Consider the following 27,092-nt stretch of genomic DNA (forward strand, 5'->3'; position numbering starts at 1 on the left):
GCACAGTGACGTACGGCTTGGCTCCGGAAGAGTCACCAATCTCAGGGTCTGGTTCTTGACGAACTTCAATCTCCCATAATGCTCCGTGTACTCGTAGAATTCCGACAAGAGACTACACGTCCCATGAAACCCTGCAGTATAAAACCCTGCAATATAAGCTTGAAGTATCATCATTGAGAGCTGCGAAATTGTCTCAGGGCCAGTGGCGCAATGGATAACGCGTCTGACTACGGATCAGAAGATTCCAGGTTCGACTCCTGGCTGGCTCGAAGGGACAGGTGTTTACTTTATTGCATCCCATGCAATATGGTCATAAGCAGTATTTTGAAAGTCTCCCCTTCTTTCTTTTTAAAAATTTCCTCATTATCTCTCGCCCTCATTTTGAGTCTTAATTTTATTGCGTTTTGCAGCCATTTTATGTCAGCTTTTCCCCTTACCGAATTCAAAGGTGATTCTTGTGTCACTACTTAGGTCCATCCGAATCCTGAGAAAGCCGGGTTGATGGCTGGGGTCTTTGTGTGGGCCTTAGTGTATTTTTAAATAGATTGTGTCAATTCAGCCACTAAGTCTTTGTGATTCTATATCTCAAACACAAAAAAAGTAAACAAACACCTAAACACACACACACTGAGGATAGAGAAAAGGAACCCATGGTGAGGAAATATAGTGAGGAGAGAGGAGTAATGAACTGCCTGGCGGAGGCCTGAGAGAACCTCTACATTTTCCTTTGTGAATGCCTGCTCCAGGGGTGGAAAAGAAGGAAAGGAAAGCAAAGAAAGACGTAGAAAGGGAATACCTGAAGGTAGGGATGCCAGAAGTGCTGAGGGCCTGGCAGCAGGGTTGGAAACAGAACACAATACAAAAGCCCCGAGGCAGGAGGCGTTGACAGAATTTAGGGACCGACTGACAGGGAGCGTGATAAAGGGAAGTCTGTGGGTGATAACCCAGGGTTCTGGCCTCTGTAGAAGCTGGTTTAGGGGAATCAGGGTTTGGGTTTGAAAATGCTGAATTGGACGTCTAGGGGGCGCTGTGTAATAGAGAGTTGGATGAACAGTGACCTGAACCAGACAAGATTTGGAAATCGCCGTTAGAGAGGTAGTGACTGAAGCCATGAGACTGAATGAGATCACCGTAGCCCGTGGGGGGTCAGAGTTCTGAGAAATACGGAACGGGTGGATAGGATAAGCTATAAGGAGCCCGGGCAATGTAAGTGCCCCAAAAGGATGAAGATTAGAAAGCTAAAGAAGAAAATGCCTATGAAGCCTAAGAGAGTTGGAGGTGATTTTGTCCCATCTTCTTATTATTACTAGACTTTCTTTTTTTAAATACATTTATTTATTTATTTAATTTATTTATTTTTTGGCTGCGTTGGGTCTTCGTTGCTGCACGCAGGCTTTCTGTAGTTGTGGCGAGCGGGGGCTACTCTTCGTTGCGGTGCGTGGGCTTCTCATTGCAGTGGCTTCTCATTGCGGAGCACGGGCTCTAGGTGCACGGGCTTCAGTAGTTGTGGCTCGCGGGCTCCAGCAGTTGTGGCTGGCGGGCTCTAGAGCACAGGCTCAGCAGTTGTGGCACACGGGCTTAGTTGCTCCACGGCATGTGGGATCTTCCCGGACCAGGGCAGGCGGATTCTTAACCACTGCGCCACCAGGGAAGCCCCTAGACTTTATTTCTTAAAGCAGTTTTAGATTTACAGAAAACTTCAGCAGGTAGTACAACACAGCCAGTTCTCTCATGCCTCCCTACAGCTTTCTCTATTATTAACATGTTAACATTAGTATGGTACATTTATTACTATTCATGGACCAGAATTGATACATTATTATTATTAACTAAAGTACATAGTTTATTCAGATTTTCTTAGGTTTCACCTAATGTCTTCTTTCTGTTCCACCATCCCATAGAGGATACCATATTACATATAGTTGTCATGTCTGCTTAGACTCCTCTTGGCTGTGACAGTTTGTCAGATGTTCCTTGTTTTTGATGACCTTGATAATTTTGAGGAGTACTGGTCATGTATACTGAAGGACACCTCTCTATTGGAATTTTCCTGATGGTTTTCTCATAATTAGACTGGGATTATGGGTTTGGGGGAGGAAGATCACAGAGGTAAAGTGCCATTTTCATCACATTATATCAAGAATACATACCATCAATATAATTTATGACTGTTGATGTTTATCATCTGGTAGAACTAGTGTTTATCAGGTTTCTCCACTGTAAAATTACACTCCTCCCCCCACCCCTTCTATCCTGTACTCTTTAGAAGGAAGTCACTTGTGCATTCCACGCTTAAGGAGTAGGGAGTTATACTTCCCCTCCTTTAGGCTGGAGTGTCTACAATATTTATTTGAATTCTTCCCTGCAGGTCTTATGCGTAGGGAGTTGACAGGAAGTGGGTGAGTGCTCTGCCGACATTTTAAGAAGAAAAAGAGTTGTTGAGGAGGCCTGCTTGTTCTCTGCCCCAGCTGTGCCCAACCAAACTCTACATTCACAGAAGACTTATTAGATGTTGTTTTGTCTTCAGAAGCTAATTATCTGGGCTGTGGACCATCTGTGCTCCTGGAATCTTCCTCCTGATGTCAAGCTGGAGGCTGCTCTGTTAACTAACCCCTCCATGGGTGAAAGGGAGAGAGGAAATCTATGAAACAGTAATGTCAGTTTTGCCATCAGTTAAAATAATTTTCAAAAGGATTTGCATAAAAAGAGCCTAGAGTTTCTGACTGACCTTAAGGTAAATTTAGATGGGCTGAATTTCATTCGTCTGGGATGTCTTTGTTTTTTCATTCAAAATGGCCTCCGCTATGTGGCAAGCATAATGCTGAACAGTTCCCAGGAATTCCACACCAAATTGCTCTCTGCCTGTCCTACAGCACTTTGCTTTGCCTTAAAGAACAGCATGGTCTGTGGGTCTGTCTATATGAGTTACAGAGGAGCAGAAGGAACAGACTGAAAAAGAAATAGAGAACCTTTTAAAGGACTTGGCCCTAGGCATAAAGTCAGAGTTGGTGAGGTCCATCTTATGCTCTCCTTCCCTCTGCTCTGCTCTCCTTGCTGAACTTTTGTGCTCAGAAGCATGTCAGTCACTGTTATACTATAGGATGTAGGCCTTTGCTGGGATGAAGACAGAGAGGTGGCAGGTGAGAAATAATGTTACTTTCTCCAACAGGAGCCAGTGACAAACACGCTAGAGCACTGGAAACGTTTTTGGAAGGGAAGAAGTACCCTCTCCCAGATAACCCTCCTGTTACCCTCTAGCATTCCTCACCTTCAGGCCCAGTTCTTCTACCTGCTTCTGTTTTTATGTCCTTGTTTAAACACTGCCAGTGCATTATAAACCCTCCTTTCACCTTCTCTTGGGCTCCCCTCCTTCTTCAGCCCTCGCTTCCCTCCCCAGGCCCACCTTCACTCACCTCTGTGCCTGCCCAGCCAGCTGCACTCTTCAACACCAAAATAATGGCCCATTTGACCCTCCTACTGCTCCAAATTGCTTCTTCACAACCAAGGCTTTCCTCCAGCTACAAAAGTGGCAGAGTTACTGAGGCAAAATAATCTGTGCCAATTTGCATTCTCTTCCTTGTCATCTCTATTATACAGTATTTATCTGTCAAAATGAATAGAAAGTAGAAACTGTACTGGAACATAGAAAAAGATGGAAAACTACCCAATTTGTTTATGAAGCCAGAATATACCTAATATCAAAATCTGTCAGAAATAGGACCCGCCCCCTCCACAGAAAAAAAATAAAGCAAACCTATAGACCTGTCTCACTTAGGAATATAAATGTAAAAATCCTAAAATATTTAAGATTAACAATAAAAGTCAATAGTATATTAACATAATAATATACCAGAACCAATTAGTGTTTATCTCAGGAATTAACACAAAGTTAGGTATTAGGAAATTTATTTATATAATAGGTCAAAAATAAAGCAAGCAGAAAAACATTTGATCATTTTTAATAGACATCAAACAGAAAATGGTAAGTCAATTCCATTTTCTAAAACATTCTTAATAGTCTTAATATTCTTTATATATAAACACATATATGTGTCTATGAAGTCAACAATTTATATAAAGATAAAATAATACAAGAATGTCTTGTCTCATCACTGTGTTATTTAATATTATTCTGAAAAATCCAATACAATGACTGGAAATTCTTTAAAGGCAGTTATAACTTTTGGAAAGAGGCAAATTTATCATTGTTTGCGATGATATGATCGTATACATAGAAAATCCACGAGAATCAATTCTAAAATGATGAGAATTAATAATATCATTCAGCGACATCACTTAATACAAGACAAATACAAAACATATCTGTAGCCTTCTTATAAACTAAGGATAACCAGTTAGAAGACATAATTAATAAAAATATCCCGGAACTTCCCTGGCGGTCCAATGGTTAGGACCCCATGCCTCCAATGCAGGGGGCATGGGTTTGATCCCTGGTCTGGGAACTAGGAAATATCCCAATAACATAGTAGTTAAGATCATGGGCAGTGGAGCCAGATGGCAAGAGGTTAAAGCCCTATTTATCCATTTATTAACCATGTGAACCTAACCCCTCTGGCCTCAGTTTCCTCATCCACAAAATAGGAATGTAAATAATAGTTCTTATCTCATAAAGCTGTTATGAGCATTAAATTCGTTAATATAGTAAAGCATTTGGGTGGGGGGTGGGATAAACTGGGAGACTGGAAAAAAATGTAAAATAAAAAATATATATACATAGTAAAGCATTTAGAACCTATCTGCACATAGGAGGCCTTCAATATACATTAGCTATTGTGATTAGTTTTTTAGCCATTCACAGAGGTAACAATAACATCACCATAAAATACTTAGCTGTAACCTTACTGGAAAATGAGAGGAACTTTTGTATAGAAAATCATAAAATTTTGCTGAGAGAGAGAAAGACTGAAAAACAATGGAGAAATGAGTCATGTTCTTTGGAAAATGAATCTTATAAAGATGTCAATTCTTACCAAATTAATTTCTCACTTTTCCAACATTCAGTCACAATTCTTTTTCTTTTAATTAATTAAAAAAATTTTTTTGGGGGCTGCATTGGGTCTTTGTTGCTGCGCGCGGGCTTTCTCTAGTTGCAGTGAGCGGGGGCTACTCTCCATTGTGGTGTGCAGGCTTCTCATTGCGGTGGCTTCTCTTGTTGCTGAGCACGGCCTGTAGGTGCGCGGGCTTCAGTAGTTGTGGCACGTGGGCTCAGTAGTTGTGGCGCACGGGCTTAGTTGCTCCACGGCATGTGGGATATTCCCAGACCAGGGCTCGAACTCGTGTTCCCTGCATTGGCAGGTGGATTCTTAACCACTGCGCCACCAGGGAAGTCCCTCAATCACAATTTGAATGGAATCCTTTGTTACTTAATAAAATGATTCTACCATTCATTTGTAATAAAAAGCAGACAAGAAAAGCAAAGAAGGGACTTTCCTGGTGGTCCAATGGCTAAGACTCCACACTCCCAATGCAGGGGGTCCAGCGTTCCATCACTGGTCAGGGAACTAGATCCTACATGCATGCCGCACGCAACTAAGAGTTCATGTGCCGCAACTAAATATCATGCATGCCGCAAAAGATCACGCATGCCACAACGAAGATCCTGCATGCAGCAACAAAGATTCTGTGTGCCGCAACTAAGACCTGGTAGGAAAGAAAGAAAGAAGGAAAGAAAGGAAGGAAGGAAGGAAGATAGATTTTTAAAAAAGGAAAATCAAAGAAAAATTTTTAAAAAGAGGAGAAAGGAGACGGAATTTGCTCAACATTTTTAGCCTGTTACCTCAAACCCTTTATGAAACAAGCAATGTATAAATAAATAAAAGGCTACAATGTGCAGTTGGTACAAGAATAGACAGAGAAAAAAAGACAGGGGCTTCCCTGGTGGCACAGTGGTTGAGAACACTCCTGCCAATGTAGGGAACACGGGTTCGAGCCCTGGTCTGGGAAGATCCCACATGCCGCTGAGCAACTAAGCCCGCGAGCCACAACTATTGAGCCCATGTGCCACAGCTACTTAAGCCCGCGCTCCACAACAAGAGAAGCCACTGTAATGAGAAACCTGCGCACCTCAACAGGGAGTAGCCCCCGCTTGACGCAACCTAGAGAAATCCCGCATGCAGCAGCGAAGACCCAACGCAAAATAAATAAATAAATAAAAATAAAATAAATTAAAAAAAGAAAGACAAAACCAATAGCCCAGAAACGGGCCAGTTGTATGTGTATACATGCATGATTAAATATATGAATGCAATTTTTTTAAAAGATTTTTTTAATGTGGACCATTTTTAAAGTCTTTATCGAATTTGTTACAATATTTCTGTTTTATGTTTTGGTTTTTTGGCCACGAAGCATGTGGGATCGTAGCTCCCCGACCAGGGATTGAACCCACACCCCCAGAATTAGAAGGTGAAGTCTTAAGCACTGGACTGGCAGGGAAGTCCCCTGAATGCATTTATGATAGTAATAAGAGCTAACATTTATTGAGCCCTTATTTTGTGTCAGGTTCTATGAAAAGCACTTTACATTCACAAGAACTCTGAATCTTCACATGAACCCAGTGAGGAAGGAAATGTTATCCATCTATGGGTGAAGGAATTAAGTCTTAGAGAGGTTAAGTGACTTGCCCCCCTAAGAAGGGGTTTAGATGGGGTACAAACCTAGGTCAACTGACTCCAGAGCCTTTGATCTTAACCTTAAGACACATCATCTATAGTTTTACTTCTAGAAAGCTATCCTAGACAATGTTCACAAACTAGGACAAAGATTCATTAAGAGAAATGTCTAGTGTAGTATTTTTTTTATGATTACAAAAAATGTAAAACAAGTTGGATATCCTATAGGGGTATGGTCAAATAAATCACCCATGCAAGGAAACCTTAAGCAGCCCTTAAAATCAGTGTTGTCAGAGAAAATTTAATAAACATGGAGAAATGTTCATGATATGCCATTAAATGACACAGATTACAAATCGTACATGCAGAATGACTTTAATATGTGCCGGGGGAAAATGTATTTTCCAAGTTATCTATAAGCATGTTTATACTATGTGGGAAACATCTTTACAATGTATCTAAAGCCTGTGATCTCTCCTTGGTCTTTCTGCTTGTTTCCATTCTTCTTTCTTTTGAAGACCTAGCCAAGCCCCCCCCCCTTAGGCCCCTGTAGCTGTCCGATCTTCAGCAGTCACTCTCACTCATAGCAATAACGTAACAGTCCTCCTAGGCAGACTAATATTTTTGGGTTTGTTTGTTTTTGGTTTTTTTCTAGTTTTATTGAGAAATAATTGACATACATCACTGTATAAGTTTAAGGTGTACAGCATGATGGTTTGATTTATATATATTGTGAAATGTTTACAACAGGTTTGGCTAACATCTATCTTCTTATATAGTTACAATAAAAAGGAAAAGAAAGAAAAAAATGTTTCTCCTTGGGATGAGAACTCTTAGGATTTGCTCTCTTAACAACTTTCCTACACATCATACAGCAGTGTTAACTATAGTCACCACGTTGTACAGTACATCCCTAGGACTTATTTATCTTATAACTGGAAGTTCGTACCTCTTGATCACCTTCCTCCAATTACCCCTTCCCCCACTTTCCACCTATGGTAACCACAAGTATGATCTCTTTTCCTATGAGTTTGTCTTTTAGATTTCACATATAAGTGAGATCATACAGTATTTGTCTTTCTGTGGGCAGAGTAATATTTATTAAGCTCTACCACAGGCCAGGTACTTTAAATATATTATCTCACCTCAGGACATAATCTTGTCCTAATGCTCAGGACATAATCTTGTGAGGTAGGACTTATTAATATATCTATTTTGTATACGAGAAAACTGAGGTTCAGTGTCTTGAACAAAGTTGTGCTTCAACTAAATAGTAGAGCCAGAATAAGAATCCAGTTCTTCTGATTCCCAACCCATTGCTTTTTCTTTTGCAATAGCGTTTCCCCAAACGTGGTCCAAGGACCTTGGGGGCTCCCTGAGTCCTTTTTAGGAGGTGCATGAGGATCTCCTACGTGTCTGCGTGAGGCCAGATTTTCTTTATTCAGCCAAAGCCACATATCATAACAGAAAGCAGATATGAGAATCCAACTGCCTTCTATTAAGCCAGATACCAAGGAGATTTGCAAAAATATAAAACAATATCCCTCTTCTCATAAGTTTGTGGGGTTTTTTTTGTTTTTTTTTAAAATTAATTTATTTTTGGCTGCATTGGGTCTTTGTTGCTGCGCATGGGTTTTCTCTCGTTGCGGCGAGCGGGGGCTGCTCTTTGTTGCAGTGCGCGGGCTTCTCATCGTGGTGGCTTCTCTTGTTGCGGAGCATGGGCTCTAGGCACGTGGGCTTCAGTAGTTGTGGCACGCGGGCTCAGTAGTTGTGGCTTGCGGGCTCTAGAGCGCAGGCTCAGTAGTTGTGGCGCATGGGCTTAGTTGCTCTGCGGTATGTGGGATCTTCCTGGACTAGGGCTCAAACCCATGTCCCCTGCATTGGCAGGAGGATTCTTAACCACTGCACCACCAGGGAAGCCCCATAAGTTTTTTTTGTTTTGGAAAACACAGTTTTTTAATTAAAATGTATTATTTATGTTAACATGCAATGGGCTTATTATGTTTAATGAATTAATAAATATTTTAAAATTTTCTCACTTTTTAAAACCTTTTTGATTGGGAAAATATTTAGTTTATTAAATATTGTTAATGTCTGGGATATCAGACACATCATCTCAATATGTAAATATCAAATCACATTTCAAAGTCAAATTTAAATTACTTGGATTTTTTTTCTTTGCTTTTCTCTAACAATGACAACTAAGACCATTCTATATTGTATTAGTTTCTTCAGTCTTTAAAATAATTTTTAAAATAATGTTCAAGTAAACTTCCAGCAATTATCTTCAATTTTTTCTGAATAGAAAGTTCCCATTCTTAAGACATAGGCTTGTAATTCATATACTTGATATCACTCAGTGGCGTTTTATCTGTAGTAGGAAGAGGACAATCAAACATCAAGGAATATTAGAAAATCATTTAAGCCTTACTCATTTGCTGCCTCCTTCCCTGTGACATGTACATAAAACTCTTTTGGAAAGACAAATATATAATATCGCTTATATGTGGAATCTAAAAAAAAAAGAAAGATACAAATGAACTTATTTAAAAAACAGAAATAGACCCACAGACATAGTAAACAAACTTACCAAAGGGGAAAGGGAGAGGGGATAAATTAGGAGTTTGGGACTAACATATACACACAACTGTAAATAAAATAGATAACCAACAAGGACCTACTGTATAGCACAGGGAAATATACTCAATATTTTGTAATAACCTATAGGGGAAGATAATCTGAAAAAGAATATATATATGTGTATATATACGTGTGTGTGTATATATATATGTATAATTGAATCACTGTGCTGTACACCTGAAACTAACACGACATTGTAAATCAACTATACGTCAATAAAAAAATTATTTTTCAAAAAAAGTTCTTTTGGGGGCTTCCCTGGTGGCGCAGTGGTTGAGAGTCCGCCTGCCGATGCAGGGGACACGGGTTCGTGCCCCGGTCCGGGAAGATCCCACGTGTTGCGGAGCGGCTGGGCCCGTGAGCCATGGCCACTGAGCCTGCGGGTCCGGAGCCTGTGCTCCGCAACGGGCGAGGCCACAACAGTGAGAGGCCCGCGTACCGCAAAAAAAAAAAAAAAAGCTCTTTTGGTTCTACGTTTGCCACTAGGGATTAAGTTCTGCGTTTATAAAATTGAGATCTAATCAAGATCATATTTAAATATCAAAGCAGTTGTGACTAACTAGAGCTCGGATACTACCTGACTCCATCTCGGCAAAGGATTATATTCAAGAAACAACCATGCTCAATAAAACCAAGTAATTTTTTTCCTGATATCCTTCAGGAAAAGACCACTGATAGTCTCTCACTTTTAATTTTTAATATGAGAAATATCTATAGATAAAACTTACATAAACAAAATCTCTTTGGCGTCCTTAAAAATAGTGGCAAGTAAAGGAGTCCTGAGACCAGAAAGACTGAGAACACCTGTTTTACAACCAGCTGCCCTCCAGAAGCCTCTGATGTTGTAGATAGGGTTAAACACACTGCCCAGTTGGGTAATGAAATTCAAGGCCTGCATGACAGGAACCTTAAAGAAGTTGTAACAAAGTGCTGTGGGTATTAAACGACAGTGAGATCTTTTCTAGCTGGAATGATCATGGGGAAGCAGAACTTGAGGTGGGCCTCCAAGATGATAGGGTTTTATGAGCAGAAGAGTTCTTGCCAGGTGGATAGAACCATAACAAGCACAGGAAAGCATGAAAGGGTGAGTAAGCCCACTGGGGGGTGGCTTAGGGTGAGTAGAAGGTGTGCGTGGTGGGAAAAGGTTGGAAAGTCGAGCTGCACTGTGAGGGCTTGAATTCCCAGTTAAGCCATGTGGACTGTGATTGGTATGCAGTGGGGACACCTGACATGTTTTGAACAGGGAAAAGACATGAAGTGAAAATTACAAACTACCTGGGAAAAACAAGTCAGAATCATCATAAAAATTGGCCTGGCAGTGGTGTATAAGATGAGAGGAGGGGCAGTTAGGACAATTTGCAGGGACCCAAAATGAGGACCTGAGTAAGGTGGGGCAGTGGCAGGGGAAGGATGCCCATTGGCCATGCTGACTGGTCTCACAAGGTGGCAGGACATTGGGGAGGTCTTCTGCTTCAGGGCCTGGCTCCAGCTGGGTGGGTCCAGAGCCTCTGGAGAGCCCTGATCTTGTTCTTTAACCCTTTTCTAAACTCTGGGCTAATCATTTACGTTTGGTTACACATTCTTTCTTCAGCCAGGCTTAGTACATTTAGGTCTTTCTACATTTCAGTTGTATTTTTCTGAGACCAGGCCTTACTTAGCCACTTTGGCTGGACCTCAGCCACTTGAATATAACTATCTTTTAGGGAAAATTCTTTCTACAGATTGCTAACCTCGTTCATGATGAGTTGATGCCTATATTTTCACTATCTCAAGGTATAAGGAGGCCTCACTTAACAAAACCTAGACCAGGGACTTCCCTGGTGGTGCAGTGGATAAGACTCTGTGCTCCCAATGCAGGGGGCCCAGGTCCTGATCAGGGAACTAGATCCCACATGCATGCCACAACTAAGAGTTTGTATGCCACAACTAAGGATCTCGCTTTCCGCAACTACGACCTGGTACAACCAAATAAATAAATAAACATTAAAAAAAAAAAACAAAAAAAAAAACAAACCTAGTCCAGATCCTTTAGGATGGGTATTGTGGAGAGACTTTTTATGGGGTGAGGGGCCCTCCAGGGGGCGGCGGGTTCGCCTTTTTGTGGTGGCTGAGGGAGAATGAAGGCAAGGTCACTCCCTTGAGACCTGGATATTCACTCCTCCTTGAAAGCCTGGAGGAGACAGATTTTGCTTGTCTGAGAGCGCCCTAGTTTCCTTCCAGAGAGCGATCCTATTCCAAGTTCTGGAGGTGATATACTTTGCCTCTCATTATGGAGGAAGAATCAACAAGACTGGTTCTTTTTTTTTTTCGGCCGGGCTGTGGGGCTTGCAGGGATCTTAGTTCCCTGACCAGGGATCGGGAACCCTGGCCTGGCAGTGAAAGTGCCAACTCCTAACCATTGGACTGCCAGGGAATTCCCAGCAAGACTTGGTTCTTGATCAGATGTGGTAAAAGGTAAGTGAATAGAGAGAGGAGTGTGATAGAATGAATGAGAGACAGTAAAGGCAAATCTTTTCTGAAAAATGTGAGGAGGAGAGGGCAGCTGAGGTCCAAGATGCTAACCCTCAGCTCTCGCTCAACCTCTCTGCTTGCCCTCCAAGGCCCCTTCTCATCTCCACAATAGAGAAATTTACTACTGCGAACCTTCCATCTCCAGTCAGTGTGAAGAAGGAAAGGATCAAGACACAGCACCGTAGTGCTCTCTTCAGGTGCACTGAACACTCTTTGTAAAGAAAAGGGAATCCTCATACACTGTTGGTGAGAATGTAAATTGGTACAGCCACTGGAGGACAGTATGGAGGTTCCTTAAAAAACTAAAAATAGAGTTACCATATGATCTAGCAATCCCATTCCTGGGCATATACCCGGAAAAGATGAAAACTTTAATTAGAAAAGATATATGCACCCCAATGTTCATTGTGACACTATTTATAATAGCCAAGACGTGGAAGCAACCTAAATGTCCTTTATCCATTGACAGATGAATGGATAAAGAAGGTGTGGTATATATATACAATGGAATACTACTCAGCCGTAAAAAAGAATGAAATAATGCCATTTGCAGCAACACGGATGGACCTAGAGATGATCGTACTAAGTAAGTCGGAAAGAGAAATACAAATATCATATGATATCACTTATATGTGGAATCTAAAAAAATTATACAAATGAACTTATTCATAAAACAGAGACAGACTCACATAGAAAACAATCTTATGGTTACCAAAGGGCAAAGGGGAGGGAGGGAGGGATAAATTAGGGGTTTGGGATTAACAGATACACACCACTATATATGTAAAATAGATAAACAACAAGGACCTACTGTATAGCGCAGGGAACTGTATTCAGTATCTTGAAATAACCTATAATGGAAAAGAGTCTGAAAAAGAATAGATACGTATGTATATATATAAAACTGAATCACTTTGCTGTACACCCGAAACTAACATGACGCTGTCAGTCAACTATAATTTTGAAATTGAAGGAAAAAGAAAAACGTATCCTGGTGCTTGTCATACCATTCTTTCAACTTTTCTGCAGCTTTGAAAACGTTCCCCCAAAAATGTTAAGTTAAAAATTATAGTATAACTAAGCAATATTGACTGTTTCTGAGTTTTTACATTGATCTATGTTGGGCTGACCCCGCAGGCCTGCAAGCCTTGTAGCTGCCCAGCCTCGAGACCTAAGAAATAGCCCAGAGTCAGTGACAGAGACATCCGTGTCTTATTGGACAGGGAATCTTACATGTTCACAGCAAAAGGGTCCTGGAGCAACAGCCCCCAACCCCTGCTGATGGCAGAGAGCAGGCAGGACATGGCAGCAATCTTCACCACTTGGGGGAGAAGGAGGCTACCATTTATAGGGGGGATTTAAGTCAGGCTGGCTCATCAGCTATGAGGAAAACCAGCAGCTAGGCACATCCCTCACAGCCCCTCAGGTTAGCAACCGTCAGGAGGGCAGATGTTTCCCTTAAATAAACTAGCAGGTGGAGCCGTTCTGGCCTAAGGAATGATCACTAGCTGGGGCTGGGGGCAAGCACGTTCACATGAGTAGGGTGCAGGTGAAGCAGGGACTGGTCAAGCAGGGGATGTACAAAGAGCAAGAGAACAGCTGTCTTGAGTGGCCTGACCGTACAATCTAATTGCTCTTGTTCATTTTGTGTGGGCCAGCACTTGCTTATAGACAAATGGAAGTAAGCATTATTTACAGAAAAATTTAAAGTTGAGTCAAAGACCTTAATTTTTCCTATGAATCAATCCAAAACCATCATTACTTGATCTTAGCAAAAGAGCACCTTGAGACAGTCTCCCTGGAAAGTGGTTTGAGAAGCTGGGTAGGCCCTTCTAAATAAGGTTGTCGGTCTTGTGCTTGTTTGCAGTCCCTGACTTTGACACCAGCCAGGGCCCTGCCTTTTTCTAAGCTAAATAGACCGTGAACTTGGTTCCTCAGGGTGATCTCCTCCCACCCTCTGCTCTCAGAGAAAGAAGTAACCCTCAAACCACACCAGAGGGAAGCAGGAACACAAATGCCTTGTGTCCTTTCCTGTAACCGAGCTGGATGCCCTGCTACTTTATCATACCCGCCCCACTGAGAGCCACAGTGACAGAATAGTTCCCTATCCATCTGAGCATCTAGCACTCCTCTGGAGACTATAGTTCTTCAAGAGCAAGACCAGTTTTAATCCACTTCTGCTAAGAACAAAGCCTCTAAAGCTCCACATGGGACTTCCCTGGTGGTGCAGTGGTTAAGAATCCACCTGCCAATGCAGGGGGCACCAGTTCAAGCCCTGGTCTGGGAAGATACCGCATGCTGCAGAGCAACTAAGCCCATGTGCCACAACTACTAAGCCTGCGATCTAGAGCCCGTGAGCCACAACTACTGAGCCCACGTGCTACAACTACTGAAGCCCGCATGCCTAGAGCCCGTGCTCCACAACGAGAAGCCACCACAATGAGAACCCCGCTCACCGCAACTAGAGAAAGACTGAGCACAGCAACGAAGACCCAACATAGCCAAAAATAAATAAATAAATAAATAAAAAGAAAGACTCCACGTGGGTGGGCTGGCCCTTCAACCTCCCTCACTTTGAGTAAGCATTACGGATCTATCTCTATTTGGATCCACTCAGTTTCCCTCCTTATCCGTATAGCCTTTTTTTTTTTTTTTTTTCCATATAGCCTTTGATATTCTTTTTTTATCTTTGCCCAAAGGAAAATGACTAAAATCCTCAGATACAACATTATCACTTTATGCAGGAGATAATCAGGTATGATACAGGGCTGACACTGACAAATAGCTGTACAGAAAATTATACAAATCTGTTACATTTGCTAGAAGAGACTCTCATTGTAAACAAGGAAGAAAAACCAGGAGGGTGCCTAAAGGACTGCAGTGTTTTGAGCAAGTGTCCCCACGCCCCCTTGAGTGCAGGTGGGCTCAGGTGGAGGTGGCCCTTCCAGCAGGAAGAGGAGGAGGCAGCCCCTATGCAGAAGCTGAGCCTCCTGGACCCACCCACACTCAGCAGCAGGCCTTGTTGAACTCCTGGAGGGCCCAGCGCTTGTTCTCAGTTGCCTGCTTGAGTTGGGTGTACTCTTTCACCAGCCTGTCAAACTCCTCCCCGAGGACCTCATAGGTGTTCAGGACCTGTCGGGACTTCTCCATGTCCTGCTCTTGTAGGTGAATGGCCCCCTCCAAACGGTCCCTAAAAGCCCAGGCACAGAAGATACAATATAAGGATCTGGTTCCTCAGAAACTACACGAGAATGAGAAGGCAGTAAAATGAATGAGTCTGGAGGGTATGGGGACCAGCTCTGAATAGCTGCGTCAGGCTCTTGGGAGTTCTCACCTAATGAGACGATGAACTTCCACTTTCTCATCAGTGTAAGTGTCAGACAAAATCTTGAGCTCTTCCATCCTGACCGAGGGAAGAAAGAAATGTCAAGCTGAGGATCCCTAACAGCAGTAGACTTAGGAATGGGACCCAGGACCTGCCAACGGTCAAGGTCCTGTGTTGAGCAGTGACAGGATAAACAAGGTCATTCCAAATTCCCGAGCAATTTAGCTCACAGTAAACCACCTACTTCAGAGGGCTTTAAAATAAAAGACCCAAGAATGTTGACAGCTTTAGAGTAATCCAAAGGCTAATACTGCTATGTGACATTTACTGAACACCCACAGGGTGCCAGGCGCGATGGAGACGAAAGAGATGAGGGCGAGGGTTGGAGTGGGTGGTGTATGAGATGGAGTCCCTCAGATCCGCGGCGCTCACAGCTCACCGCAGCTTAAGGATCATGGCGCTGCACTTGACCTCCAGGTACTGGGCATTGATACAGTCCAGCTCAGACTGAGTCTTCAGCCGGTGCTCCTGAAGAAGCCTCTGCAGCAAGGCCAGGCAGCGAAGAAGCACCTGAGCACCCGGGAGGCAGGAGCAAGAGGGCGGCCATGAAAGAGGGTAGAAAAGAAAGCAGATCAGAAACCCCTGGCTTCCCCAGAGGGGCCCCTGCGGTCAGGGTAAAAAAGAAAGGAGGCCATCCCACCGCCCTGCCAAACCTGGGAGTAGGTGGCACTCTTCTTCTCCAGGAGCACCATCTGCTCCTTCTGCTGGCTCTTGGCATCCTGGCACTGCTGCTTCTCACCCACCAGGACCTCTGCGAGGTTCCATACCTTTGCTGCCTTCAGGGTTTCACTGTCTGAATCTGGGCAGAGACAGAGCGCTGGATAGGAAAACCCTAATTGCTCCTGCCCTTTGAAGGCCATGTTTCAGTGCCCCTATCCGATATCTAACCCTACAGATTCTGTCTTCCTCCAGGTTTTCTTCTGATGGCCTGGTAAAAACAGCCCAGTTCTCTTACTTTCCAGATTTGGCCCTTAATTCTTTTTTATTAATCTTTTTGTAAAAATAATTTTTTTATTTATGGCTGTGTTGGGTCTTTTTTATTTATTTATTTATTTTATTTATTTATTATTTTTGGCTGCATTGGGTCTTCGTTGCTGTTCGTGGGCTTTCTCTAGTTGCACTGAGCGGGGGCTACTCTTCATTGCGGTGTGCGGGCTTCTCATTCTGGTGGCTTCTCCTGTTGCGGAGCACGGGCTCTAGATGCGCGGGCTTCAGCAGTCGTGGCGCACGGGTTCTAGAGCACAGGCTCGGTAGTTGTGGCGCGTGGGCTTACTTGCTCCACGGCACGTGGGACCTTCCCGGACCAGGGCTCAAACCCGTGTCCCCTGCATTGGTAGGTGGATTCTTAACCACTGCGCCACCAGGGAAGCCCCGGTCCTTAACTCTTAAATCATAGAAATAAAGATAAGGTCAACTCCTATTAACCTGAATTTTACTCCCTATTTCATTCTGATTCTCTTAAGAACGAACCATCCTTCCCTGCAGCAAGAGGACGCTGCCACTTTGCTGAATAAAAGAAGTCTGTACAAAATTTCTTGCTTTTATTCTACCAGCAAGGAAACAAACAAGTAAACATTTCCAACGCTTCTCAGCTTCTGTCCCAAATCTAAAATTCAAACACATTATTCTCAAAAGAGAAGACCAGGAGCCCTGAAGGCCAGCCATGAACAGAACACAGCCAGCACGCACCTGAACTGGGATTGTGGTAGCAGAGCAGGGTGAAACATTTCTTCTTGAGCTGCTCCTCCACTTCAAGCAGGAGCCGGGCTCTCATCCACATAAAATCCTACAGCCACAGAAGTGAAAAGTGAGATGTAGACAGACTGTTGGAACTAGAAAGATCCAGTGAATGAATATGTGATGACTAACAATCTCAATGATAACCAAAGAAAATGCATCAAGAGACATCAGGGAGATTAATTTTTAACCCATCAAATTAGCAAAGAATACAATGACTGTCAAGATCCCATGTTGATGAAAATGTGGGGACCTAGGTGCACTGGGAGCTCTTCTCTGGACAGCAGTTTGGCAGTACGTACCAGTGTGTTCAATGTGTGTAGCCTGTGACCTGGTGATCCCAATTCAAGCACTAACACTCGGAAAATAATCATACAAAGACATGTATGAACTAGCATGTTCCTATCAGTGTGGTTTCTACCAGCAAAAATGTGGAAATAACCTTAAATTAATATCCATCAATAAGGTTAAGCAAATTATGCTACATCCATACAATGGAATCCTATCTGTAATTTAAACTGATGATACAATAAGGACTCTGAGCACCAACTATGTGCCTGGACACTGCTGAGAGTGCCTGAGGAAGGTGAGAGGGATAAATTAGGAGGGTGGGATTAACAATACACACACTACTATATATAAAATAGATAACCAACAAGGACCTACTGTATAGCACAGGGAACTCTACTAAATGTTTTATAATAACCTATAAGGGAAAAGAATCTGAAAAAGAATAGATATAAATATACATATAACTGAATCACTTTGCTGTACACCTGAAACTAACACAACATTGTAAATCAACTACACTTCAATTAAAAAAAAATAAAAGAGTGTTTTAGGAGGTATCATCTTATTTACAGTTATTTGAAAAGAAATATATATACCTTAAAATAATCATATGCTTGAAAAAAGTCCAAAATATATTGTGAGAACAGATTGTGCCCTCTATACAGGTATGGAAGGTATAATACTATTTATGTCAAGCTGTATATAATAATACTGCATTTATTTCTAGATTTAGTATTTCAGCTTTTACTTTCTTCCTTGTAATGTCTTTCTTATTTACTTGAGTTTGACCACCACGAACATGTTTCATTTTTGTAGAAACAATAAAGGTTAACCAAAAAATGTTTAAATATATGGGAGAAATTAACCCATTTCCCTTCTTTGGTCCCAATATCTGCCCCCCGCCAACCTCTGAGGGTGGCATGAGCTCCAGAAGGTCCACCTTCTCCAGCCCAAGCAGTGGGGGCACCTCCCTCTCCTGGCTGGGACCTAAGAGCTGTGTCAGCTCAGTCACGAGCAGCCGCTGTTCAAGGGTCTCATGAAACTGAGAGAGAGAATAAAAAACAAAAAGAAGTTACTATAAAACTTCTCCCACTCCATCTCCTCCATCCTCACAAACCAGTTTTTCACACATCTTCAAAGTCCTCAAACGTGTCATCCCCTTCGGATGACTTCCCAGCTGCCAGTACTTTCTCCTGTCAATCTTTCTTTTCAAAACCCTGACAACACATCCACCTCTTCCCCATAACCACAGTCCCTTTCCTTCTTGATAACCACTACTCAAAGCTCCTATTTCCCCCGGATCATAGAATCAGTTGAAGCCATAGCTGGCCTCGTCATTCCTACAGCTGGTACCAATGCCTACTTCATCTCTCCTGCCTCACCTTTTTGTCCTCAGAAGTTAAATTTCTGTCTTGTGTCTTCACATAGTAGTCCACAAGCAGCTCTTGAATGACTCTCTGTAAAATTTCAGACCTTAACCACGTTGTCTTATGCAATCGAACTTCCTTCCACGCCTAGAAAACCAAAAAAATCCCAGGTAGGAACCCCTCTTTCTCAGAAGATATTTCCTTCCTCCCTATTAGCCCTTCTCCCAGGGCCCTTACCTGAGCCTGCTCCTTTGCCAGTGTGAGGCTTAAGCCACTCTCGTCCATGTGTTGTGAGAGACTCAGCAGCAGTTTGCTGAAGTGTGGGTTCTGTAATAGGTCCTCTTCACTCAGGTTACAAGGAGGAAGCTGTTTGCTGCACACTTAAAGGGATGTCCCCCATAGGGACCAAAAAGCAAAGACAGTATGGACTCAATTTATATAACTGAGCATAACTCTTAGCTTAATACTCACTTCCAAAAAACCCCTAGGTTTTTGGTAGGGAAGTTTTCTAAATCGAATGAAAATTTTAAGAAAATCAAAAAATAGGGAATTCCCTGGCGGTCCAGTGGTAAGGACCTTGTGCTTTCACTGCCGAGGGCCCAGGGTTCAATCCCTGGTCAAGGAACTAAGATCCCACAAGCCCCGTGGCGTGGCCAAAAGAGAAAGAAAGAAAGAAAAAAATCCACAAATAAACTAGAGGCAATACTCAAAGTAACAAGCATTTATATTATATACAAGGACATTAATCAAGAATTAGGCAATGAGTCTTAAAAAACTAAGATCTTAGAAAATAGAAATGCAGTTGGAAAATATTAGACAAAGAGAATCAAGAATAAGGGACTCTTTGGTATACCACAGTACCTAAAATGCCTCATTCACACAGAATACCTAGAGCTCTTGAGGAAGGAAAAAAAAAAAACCATGTGTAAAGTTCCCTCTTTGTACGGGATCTCTAGTCGCATAAGCAAGACTGAGAGAAGGTATATTCTTAACAGGAAATAAAAAATTTAACCAAATTCTCCTTATTGTAAATAGAATGAGTAACCCATGTGGATGCAGAACAGCACATGCGTGAGAAAAAGTGCAAGAAGTCAGGATCCACTGTTTATTCCATATGCTCAAAGGGCTTTTTTTCCATCTCTTTTCCCACGTGCTTTCTGCTGAGGTCTTATGTTTTACTCCCACTCACCAAACACTTACATTTTCATTCTTTGGACCATCATACCAGAGTCCTTTTAGAGAATAAGAAATCTCTCTTTTTTTTCCCTCAAAGGCATTGAAAGATCACTATGGAAATGGTCAAAATACGGAAGATTCAAGTTTTTGAAGGATTCAAGAAAGGATTTGAGATATGCAAAGAATTCAAGATACGGAAGGATCTGAGATTTTGGAGGACAAGATATGAGAAAATTCAAGACACAGGTAGGAAGGTAGCTTTCAAAAGTTCACTGGCCACGCTCATCTTCAGGATATGCTGGCTAACTCAGCATGGGAGCATCTTGAAATTTTAGTCTACTGCACTAGCAGGTACCGAACAGGAGTCAGTATAATCTGTCTGCCAATAAGAGTGTTTAAGAATCTTCAAGTATTCTAGTTCCTCTAGAAAGTTAGGCTTCTGTGCGAGAAACCATACTGGTGAACATTATAAATCCTTTTTTTATTTTTTTTGGCAACGTCGCATGGCATCTCAGTTCCCCAACCAGGGGATGAACCCAGGCCATGGCAGTGAAAGTGCCGAATCCTAACCACTGGACCACCAGGGAATTCCCCGTTTTGATTATAGACGACAAGACCCTAGGTAAGACCTCTCTGGATAAGTCCTCAATCCTCTTTCAAATGGCTACACTTACCTTGTTGGAGTATTTCCATCCCTTCTCCAGATGAGCAGAAATCCCTGGATGCCATCTGCTTTTCTTGTGATTCTTATCTGTCCAACTGAGTAAAAGAAACAAAAAGATAAATAAACTGGCTTGGCTGCTCCAGAGAGACAACTACCTTGGGTTCAAATTTCTGTCATCTACAAGCTGGGGAGGAGAAACACCTCTTACAGGGCGGGGACTATGTCACACATCCTGGGTCCTGTCTGAAAAGGAGCCTCCTTGGGAAAGAAAACTTTCCAATTCACTAGTCTAAACAGGAGGATGGCCCCCTCCCCCCACCATTATATCTAAGGTTAAAACTGAGCTGCTGCTTTCCAGTTATGAGCGAACTGGGAAAAGGGGGAAAAAAATCCAGGTCTGCTTTTTTCTCCAGTCAAATAAGCCAGCTATCAAATTCCACAATAGTTTCTTGTGCTTCTTTAACTTGTCCTTTCATCTGAGATCTGTTGGTAGTTTTTGATCATTAACTCTAGAAACATCCTTCTGGAGTGACGAATCATTCCACACTTGAACAAAAACAACTGGTTTTCACATAACAGTGTTAGTAAAGAGCACCTGGAGGAAAGAGCATGACAAGAAGACTGACAGGGAGGTCAGGGCCAGAAGAGGAACTCAAAGGTGTATTAATGCGTCTGAGGCCGGGAGGACGACGTGAGCCGTCGGTGTTTTGCCAGAACACGGAGTACACTGAAAAGAATGACATCAACACAAAAAGGCAGTAAAGATGGGCACAGTTTGGACTCTGTGGAGACAAAATTTTTCCCTTGACATGACTTCCCATTTTTTTCTTTCTTTGCTCCACCCCCTCCTCTCTGCAAAGTATCAAACTCCAAAGGGAAGCTGAGCCTCCCAAAGCAGAACAGACATAGCTTACTATGATTTAACACTTCATGTCCACAGAACATTTGGTTTACTCCCTGGTTTTAGGAGTAACATCAAAGTAACTACTCATTTGTGTTGTAACATGGTCTAGAGGGGGACGTAGCTGAGGTATCAGAATGCTAAGACTTAATTTGCGGCTCAGCCGTTGCTTCTGTGCGAATTTAGGGGAATTGATTTTTTGTGCCAAACTTTTTCCCACCTGCAAAACTGAGATAACGGTTCCTGCCTTGGAAGAGACATTAAGAATTAATAACACAATCGACTTGTCAACAAAAGCCACTACTTAGTGTTTTAGCATTCTGTTTATCACGGATCTAAGCCTGAAAATAAATTTGCAGGGAAACTTCGCCCACGGAAATGAGGACCAACCCAAATTTCAAAAAAAGTCAGCTGTTCTTCCCTCGCTAGGGGAAGTGCCCACTTGGGGTTTTTTAGGGTGCTTTCCTCTACCCTTTTAAAGTGCTACAGGGCGTGAACGGTGGCGGCAATCAGGCTCGATTCTCCACCCTTTGCACTCAGACGTGTTTAAACGGTGATACAAGGACCGAAGCATTTAAATGTTCTGACTCAGGCGTCTTTTAAATTCTTAGATCTGTCTTTACACGCTGCACTGAATGTTAAATTGATTTTACAGGTATTTTCACAAGATGTGACCCTTACAGAGCCCGAGATGAATCAAAATGCGGCGCGGGCTCTCCAGCGCCTACTTTCCTTCCGCCTGGGCAGTCAAGGATTCCCAAGGCCGAGGGCGGTCTCGGCGACCGGATACCGGGGACTGGCCGGCTTAACCCTCCCAGCGCTCCTCCTCCCCGCAGCGCCGCCCGCCGACCCTCCGGAGCAAACCTGCACAGCGTGGGCAGCTGAAGCTCCCGAGGCAGTGCCGAGGGGGCTGGGGCGGGCAGGCCGGCGGCAACACCCGGCCCCCGGCCGCGCCCGGGCTCCGGAACCTCTCCCTCGGACCGGGCTCAGGGGCTGCGGGAAGCTAGGCCCGGGAGGACCGCGCGGGGAGGTCGGGCGTGGGGAAAAGGCCGAAAGCTCACCGGAGGCAGTGGTAGGGGGCGGGGCCCCGCTCGAGGCGGGAACGCAGGCTCCGCCCCCCGCCTCGCTCGCGCCCTTAGACCCCAACGGCCGGAAGACTGGGTGTTCGGAATCCTGGCTGGGAAAGGGAGACGTCGTAGGCAGACTTCTTTACCATTTCTCCTGGGTACCTTCCCCCATGTTGAGGGCAAACGTTGAGAAGACGGTAATAATTGCCGGCTTCTACTGAGGGCCCACAATGAGTCAGACTATGCCAAGAGTTTTACTTCCCTTGCCCCGCCCCGTTTAGTTCTTAGAGTGTCCTACGAGGAAGTCACTATCATACCCATTTTACAGAGGGGAAGACTAAAGCGCAAAGAGGTTATGTGGCTTGCTCAAGGTCGCGGCTTGCAGAGTGTAAACCTGACCCAAGGGCCCTCTGAACCTTCCCAGACCTGCCGCCCACTGGCGCTACCAGCCCTGCCCCTTGGATGGGCTTCCCATCCAATTTCCTCCCCCAGGCTCCTCCTCTGCCCTCTCCTTTACCTCTCATCCTTCACTAAAACCCCTGTCTTCCTTTTTTAGACTATGTGGACATTTATTGTTTGCTTAACCAGAAGTCTGGAGCTGGGGGTCCTAAGGCTTCTTAGTAGCTCCCTGGTATCAAGGTTGTTTACAGTTCTCTTCGCAATCCCCTCATGGTCAAAAGGTGGCTTCAGAAGTTCAAGGAGTACATCCTCTCAACAGCATCCCAAGCAAGATGGAAGGGGAAGAGCCTTCTTCCTGTAACAGTCAAGGAAGAAAATCTTTCCCAGGAGCACCCAGCAGACTTTCCCATATGTCTTATTGCCAGGTTGGGTCACCTGCCCACCCCTAGACCAGTGAGCTGGATGTCTTACATTTGCCCCCCAGATCCACCTTCTCTTCAACCTATGTAGAAGGTAAGGACTACCTCAGGACTTCAGGGTTCCCATATTCTCTGACTAGTATCAGCCAATGGGGGATCCCAGCAGGAGGTGGGAGGACAATTCCCCTGACTTCCTCTCTGGCCTTGACCTCAGGCTGGCTATGGACTTTGACCAAAGGTCATTGCTCCTCTCAGGGGGGTCTACCCACCTCTCTCTGTCTTAACCCCCACCCACCCTTTTTTCAAAGTCGACTGGAATTAGATGAATTATTTTAAAAATATTTGATGCTAAGTAAATTGCACCAAGGTTATGAAATCTCTTGCATCAGAGAAACAGATAGTCTGGGGTAGAGGGAAAAGAATCTCAGGGCTAGATGTGCTGGGTGGCAGAGAGTTTAACCTTTTCTTTTGGTACCAACTAGAGAGTTCTGCTAGCAATACATAGGGAAATAGGGTGATCCAGTGCAGAAATTTTTTACCCCTGGTCATCTTGTCAACTGCCACCTTTCATGCTTAATGTTAAAGTGCTGTCATTTTCTAAGGCTTTTAAAGATCATTTATGCTTCCTCAGTTCTGTAGTGCAGCGTCATTAAATATCAGGCATAATGTCCCTAACAAACAGCACTTGGAACAAAATAGCAAGCGTGCTTTGGTGACTCAGAGCTGATCGGAAATCTACAGAAATTTCATGTCTCATAGTTGCCAAGTTTTCTAAAATGGTACTACAAAGCTTTGGCTAAGCAGCTCTAAAGTACTGGGGGAATGAGGAGGTGAAGGGTACAGAGGGCTGTCTTCAGGTAGGAGGGCAGAGGGGAGAGCCTTGGGAAGACTTGAATTGGATCAAACCTTCACATGCAATTATCTGTTCCATCTGTGTCTCTAACAAACTGTGTGACCTTGGGTTTCCGGTTCCTTATCTGTCAAAAGGAAGAACTAACATATTTCTAGCTCCTCCAATCTCACAGTGTTGATGTAATGATCAGATGAGATAATGGCTGAGATAATGCTTTGGAAAGACTGTCAAAGTGAGGTGTTTTACAACTGACACTTATTAAGCACTTATTAAGTGCCTTGGGAGAGACACAAAGATAAATAGGACTCAGTCCCTGCCCTGAAGAAGTTCATAATCTAGTTCAGAAGATAAAACATACATATGAAAAGCAAACAGTACATGGCAGCAAAAAGGTGTCAAAAGAGCAGTTTAGAATATAAATACCAGAAAAAAAAAAGAATATAAATACCAGAGAAACTTGAAGAAGGTACAGAACTCTTTCTGCAGGAATGGATAGGGAAGACTGAAATAAATCTTCTCTTAGCTGGGCCTGAAAGGAGAGGAAATTTGGATCATTTCGAATGGAGGAAACATCCCAGCAAGTGGAGGCAGAGACAAGGAGTCCAAGCTGCATCCTGGGTCCAAGAGGAGACCAGACCAGGTGAAGTGAAAGACTTCACAGGCCAGTTCTACTTAAGACGAGAAAGTTGAGCCTATAGACCATCCTGGCAGCTAAGACTGCAGCGGAATACCGAAAAAGGATCTTACAATCGACACCATCTGGTGTCCTTGAGCAATAAAGAATTGCGAGAGAGGCCCTAGAATTCATTCTCTTTCTCTCTTCCCATCCCTCCCTCCCTCTCTATCTCTTTGCTCTGGATTTTTTAGAAAACAGCTTTATTGAGGTATTTTGGCATACAATATTTAAAGTGTACTGCTCATTAAGTTTTGACATAACTATACATCTGTGAAACCATCACCGCAATCAACATAGTGAACATAGGCGTCATTCCCTAAGTGATTACTTGTGCCCCTTTGTAATTCCTCTCTCGGGCCCCTCGCAACCACTGATCTGCTATCTGTCACTGTAGATTAGTTTGCACTTTCTAGAATTTTATATAAATGGAATCAAATAAAGATGTACTCTTTTTTTTTGTCTGGCTTCTTTTACTCAGCATAGTTAATTTTGAGTTTTATCCATGTTGTTGCTACTCTTAATAATTCATTTTTTTTTCAGTTCATGTTTATATTGTTGAGAAGTGCTACAGAATCCTCTTTAAAACCTTAATTTGTTTGGTTTTGTATTTAAGGAGGTGCTTCCTCCATGACCCCAAGGTACCTATCTTGGTGCTTGGCATACAGAGGCACTTATTTGTTGAAAGGATGAATTTTTGACCACCCCACAGTGCTAATACCTTATATAGTTTTGTTTGATCTGTGGGATGCTTGGCCTTTATAGGCCTGTCTCTTCATCACTGTTGTTCATCTCACCTTCTGCTATACCATATGCAAAATACAATCGCCCACTTCTTAAATGTTCTTTAATGATAAAGCCATGAACATGCTCAAGTATTCCTGAGCTAGACTCTGGTGGAGGAGGGGGTGTTAGGGGGGAGGTGGAGAAAGATAAATTAGGCATAACTCCCGTTCACAATCTAGCTCTACCTTCTTGAAGACATTGCTCTTGATTGAGGATTCAAAACAATATTCAAAAACATATTCACATATGTTTTAACGATAATAAATGTAAATGGGAGTCTGAGAAAAAGTCTACTTAGCCTTTCAGACTTGGGCTATTCCTTTGCTGCATTGTTTAGAATTGCAGAGAAGAATGGAGATTTGCTGAGCATATTGCAGGGACTCTGCCTCCCATACCCTAGCCAGGAAACAAAACGCTGCTCCAAAGATTGAGATTTCGGGTGAGCATTTAGGATTCTACTTATCAAACTAATGGAAAGTTTTTTTTTTTTTATTGGAAAGTTTTGAGTAGAGTATTTTCTCCCACTGAAAATTTGGGCTTACATAACCCGTTTCAAAGCTAGGACATTAAAATAGCCATTGAATTATGGAACCATGCTTAACTAAGCAGTTGTTTAGAAAAAAAATTTCTTAAAGCCATACCACTTTGGGGAATTCCCTGGTGGCCTAATGGTTAGGATTCAGTGGTTTCACTGTGGAGGCCTGGGTTCGATCCCTTGGTTGGGGAACCGTCCCACATGCCATGCAGCGTGACCAAAATAAAAAATAAATAAAAATTAACAAACAAACAAAGCCATACCATTTTGAAAGTATCTGAAGACAAGTAGCAGGAATATATTACGGTATTATGGACTCAGAGCTAGTTTCAGGAATAAAAATTTTACAGGCAGTCAAGAGATTTCAGAATTATTTTCAAGGGTGTTCACTGGAAAATGAAGTTATTCAGAGCCACAACTATTGATTAAGCTAGAAAATTTCATGCCCATTGTAAGTACATGATTTAAGGAGAAAACAGGTGGATAAAGAAAATATGTAATCAACCTATGACATCAAATGAAAATTTTAGAACAAATGTTCATAATGTGTCACTTTTGCAGACGCTTAACCCTTCCAAGGGGCTTTCAAACCCAGCGCTGTGGCTTCAAGGGTGGCCTGACTGTTCATGGAAACTTGTTATACAAACTGGAATGAGCCTGGTTTTACTGAGATGCTGTTGTGAGCTAGGATATAAACAAGGCCTGATAGGAAATTTTGGATCTCAAAGAAAAGCTGAGAAGTTTGGCTCAAAAAATGGGACAGATTGAAACCATTTTTACCAAAGGAATATGAAACAGTTAAAGGAAATTGACTCAGAAGAAGACTCATATCATTTTGAAAAGCTAGACATGAAGCACACGTGTTCAGTTCTTGTTATAACCGACTGAGTGTGGTGCTGTAATGTGCAAACACGTACCAGGTGATAAAGTATTTCCCTGGGCTTTAAACTGACGATGACACTGTCTCATACTGAGCTGCATATGGAAGAGATTTTCTCCTTTAAAAATTGTGTCAGAGCCAGTGGGAGAAATAGACCTACCAAAGGGCATTTGGAGTTT

General features: G+C 42.9%; 1 protein-coding gene and 1 non-coding gene across 2 annotated transcripts; one reads left to right on the forward strand and one right to left on the reverse strand.

Annotated features, from left to right (window-relative positions):
* Positions 1–196: 196 nt before the first annotated feature.
* TRNAR-ACG (transfer RNA arginine (anticodon ACG)) lies at positions 197–269 on the forward strand. Its single transcript has one exon. It is a non-coding gene; the product is annotated as a tRNA-Arg (tRNA).
* Positions 270–6,910: 6,641 nt separating this feature from the next.
* Positions 6,911–22,302, reverse strand: HAUS4 (HAUS augmin like complex subunit 4). The gene is made up of 10 exons (XM_089907433.1): positions 22,166–22,302; positions 20,411–20,495; positions 18,798–18,933; positions 18,576–18,707; positions 18,101–18,235; positions 16,855–16,951; positions 15,819–15,964; positions 15,545–15,675; positions 15,115–15,183; positions 6,911–14,970 (listed from the first exon to the last, which is right to left on the reverse strand). Exons 3-10 carry the CDS (start codon positions 18,843–18,845, stop codon positions 14,787–14,789), a joined length of 942 nt encoding a protein of 313 aa, XP_089763559.1. The 5' UTR covers positions 18,846–18,933; positions 20,411–20,495; positions 22,166–22,302; the 3' UTR covers positions 6,911–14,786.
* Positions 22,303–27,092: the final 4,790 nt, after the last annotated feature.

Source organism: Delphinapterus leucas, chromosome 2 (assembly GCF_059928025.1).
Source record: "Delphinapterus leucas isolate spDelLeu-1000000601 "Yukka" chromosome 2, BTC_Dleu_Yukka2, whole genome shotgun sequence".
Taxonomy (NCBI): domain Eukaryota; kingdom Metazoa; phylum Chordata; class Mammalia; order Artiodactyla; family Monodontidae; genus Delphinapterus; species Delphinapterus leucas.

What these genes read in the sequence shown, in the direction of transcription:
- HAUS4 (XM_089907433.1), bottom strand. Translation starts at nt 18,845, where the DNA reads ATGGACGAGAGTGGCTTAAGCCTCACACTGGCAAAGGAGCAGGCTCAG. An exon ending in TGGCAAAGGAGCAGGCTCAG is followed by an intron (nt 18,708 to 18,797) that starts GTAAGGGCCCTG and finishes TTGGTTTTCTAG; the next exon opens with GCGTGGAAGGAAGTTCGATT. An exon ending in GAAGTTCATCGTCTCATTAG is followed by an intron (nt 14,971 to 15,114) that starts GTGAGAACTCCC and finishes CTGGGCTTTTAG; the next exon opens with GGACCGTTTGGAGGGGGCCA.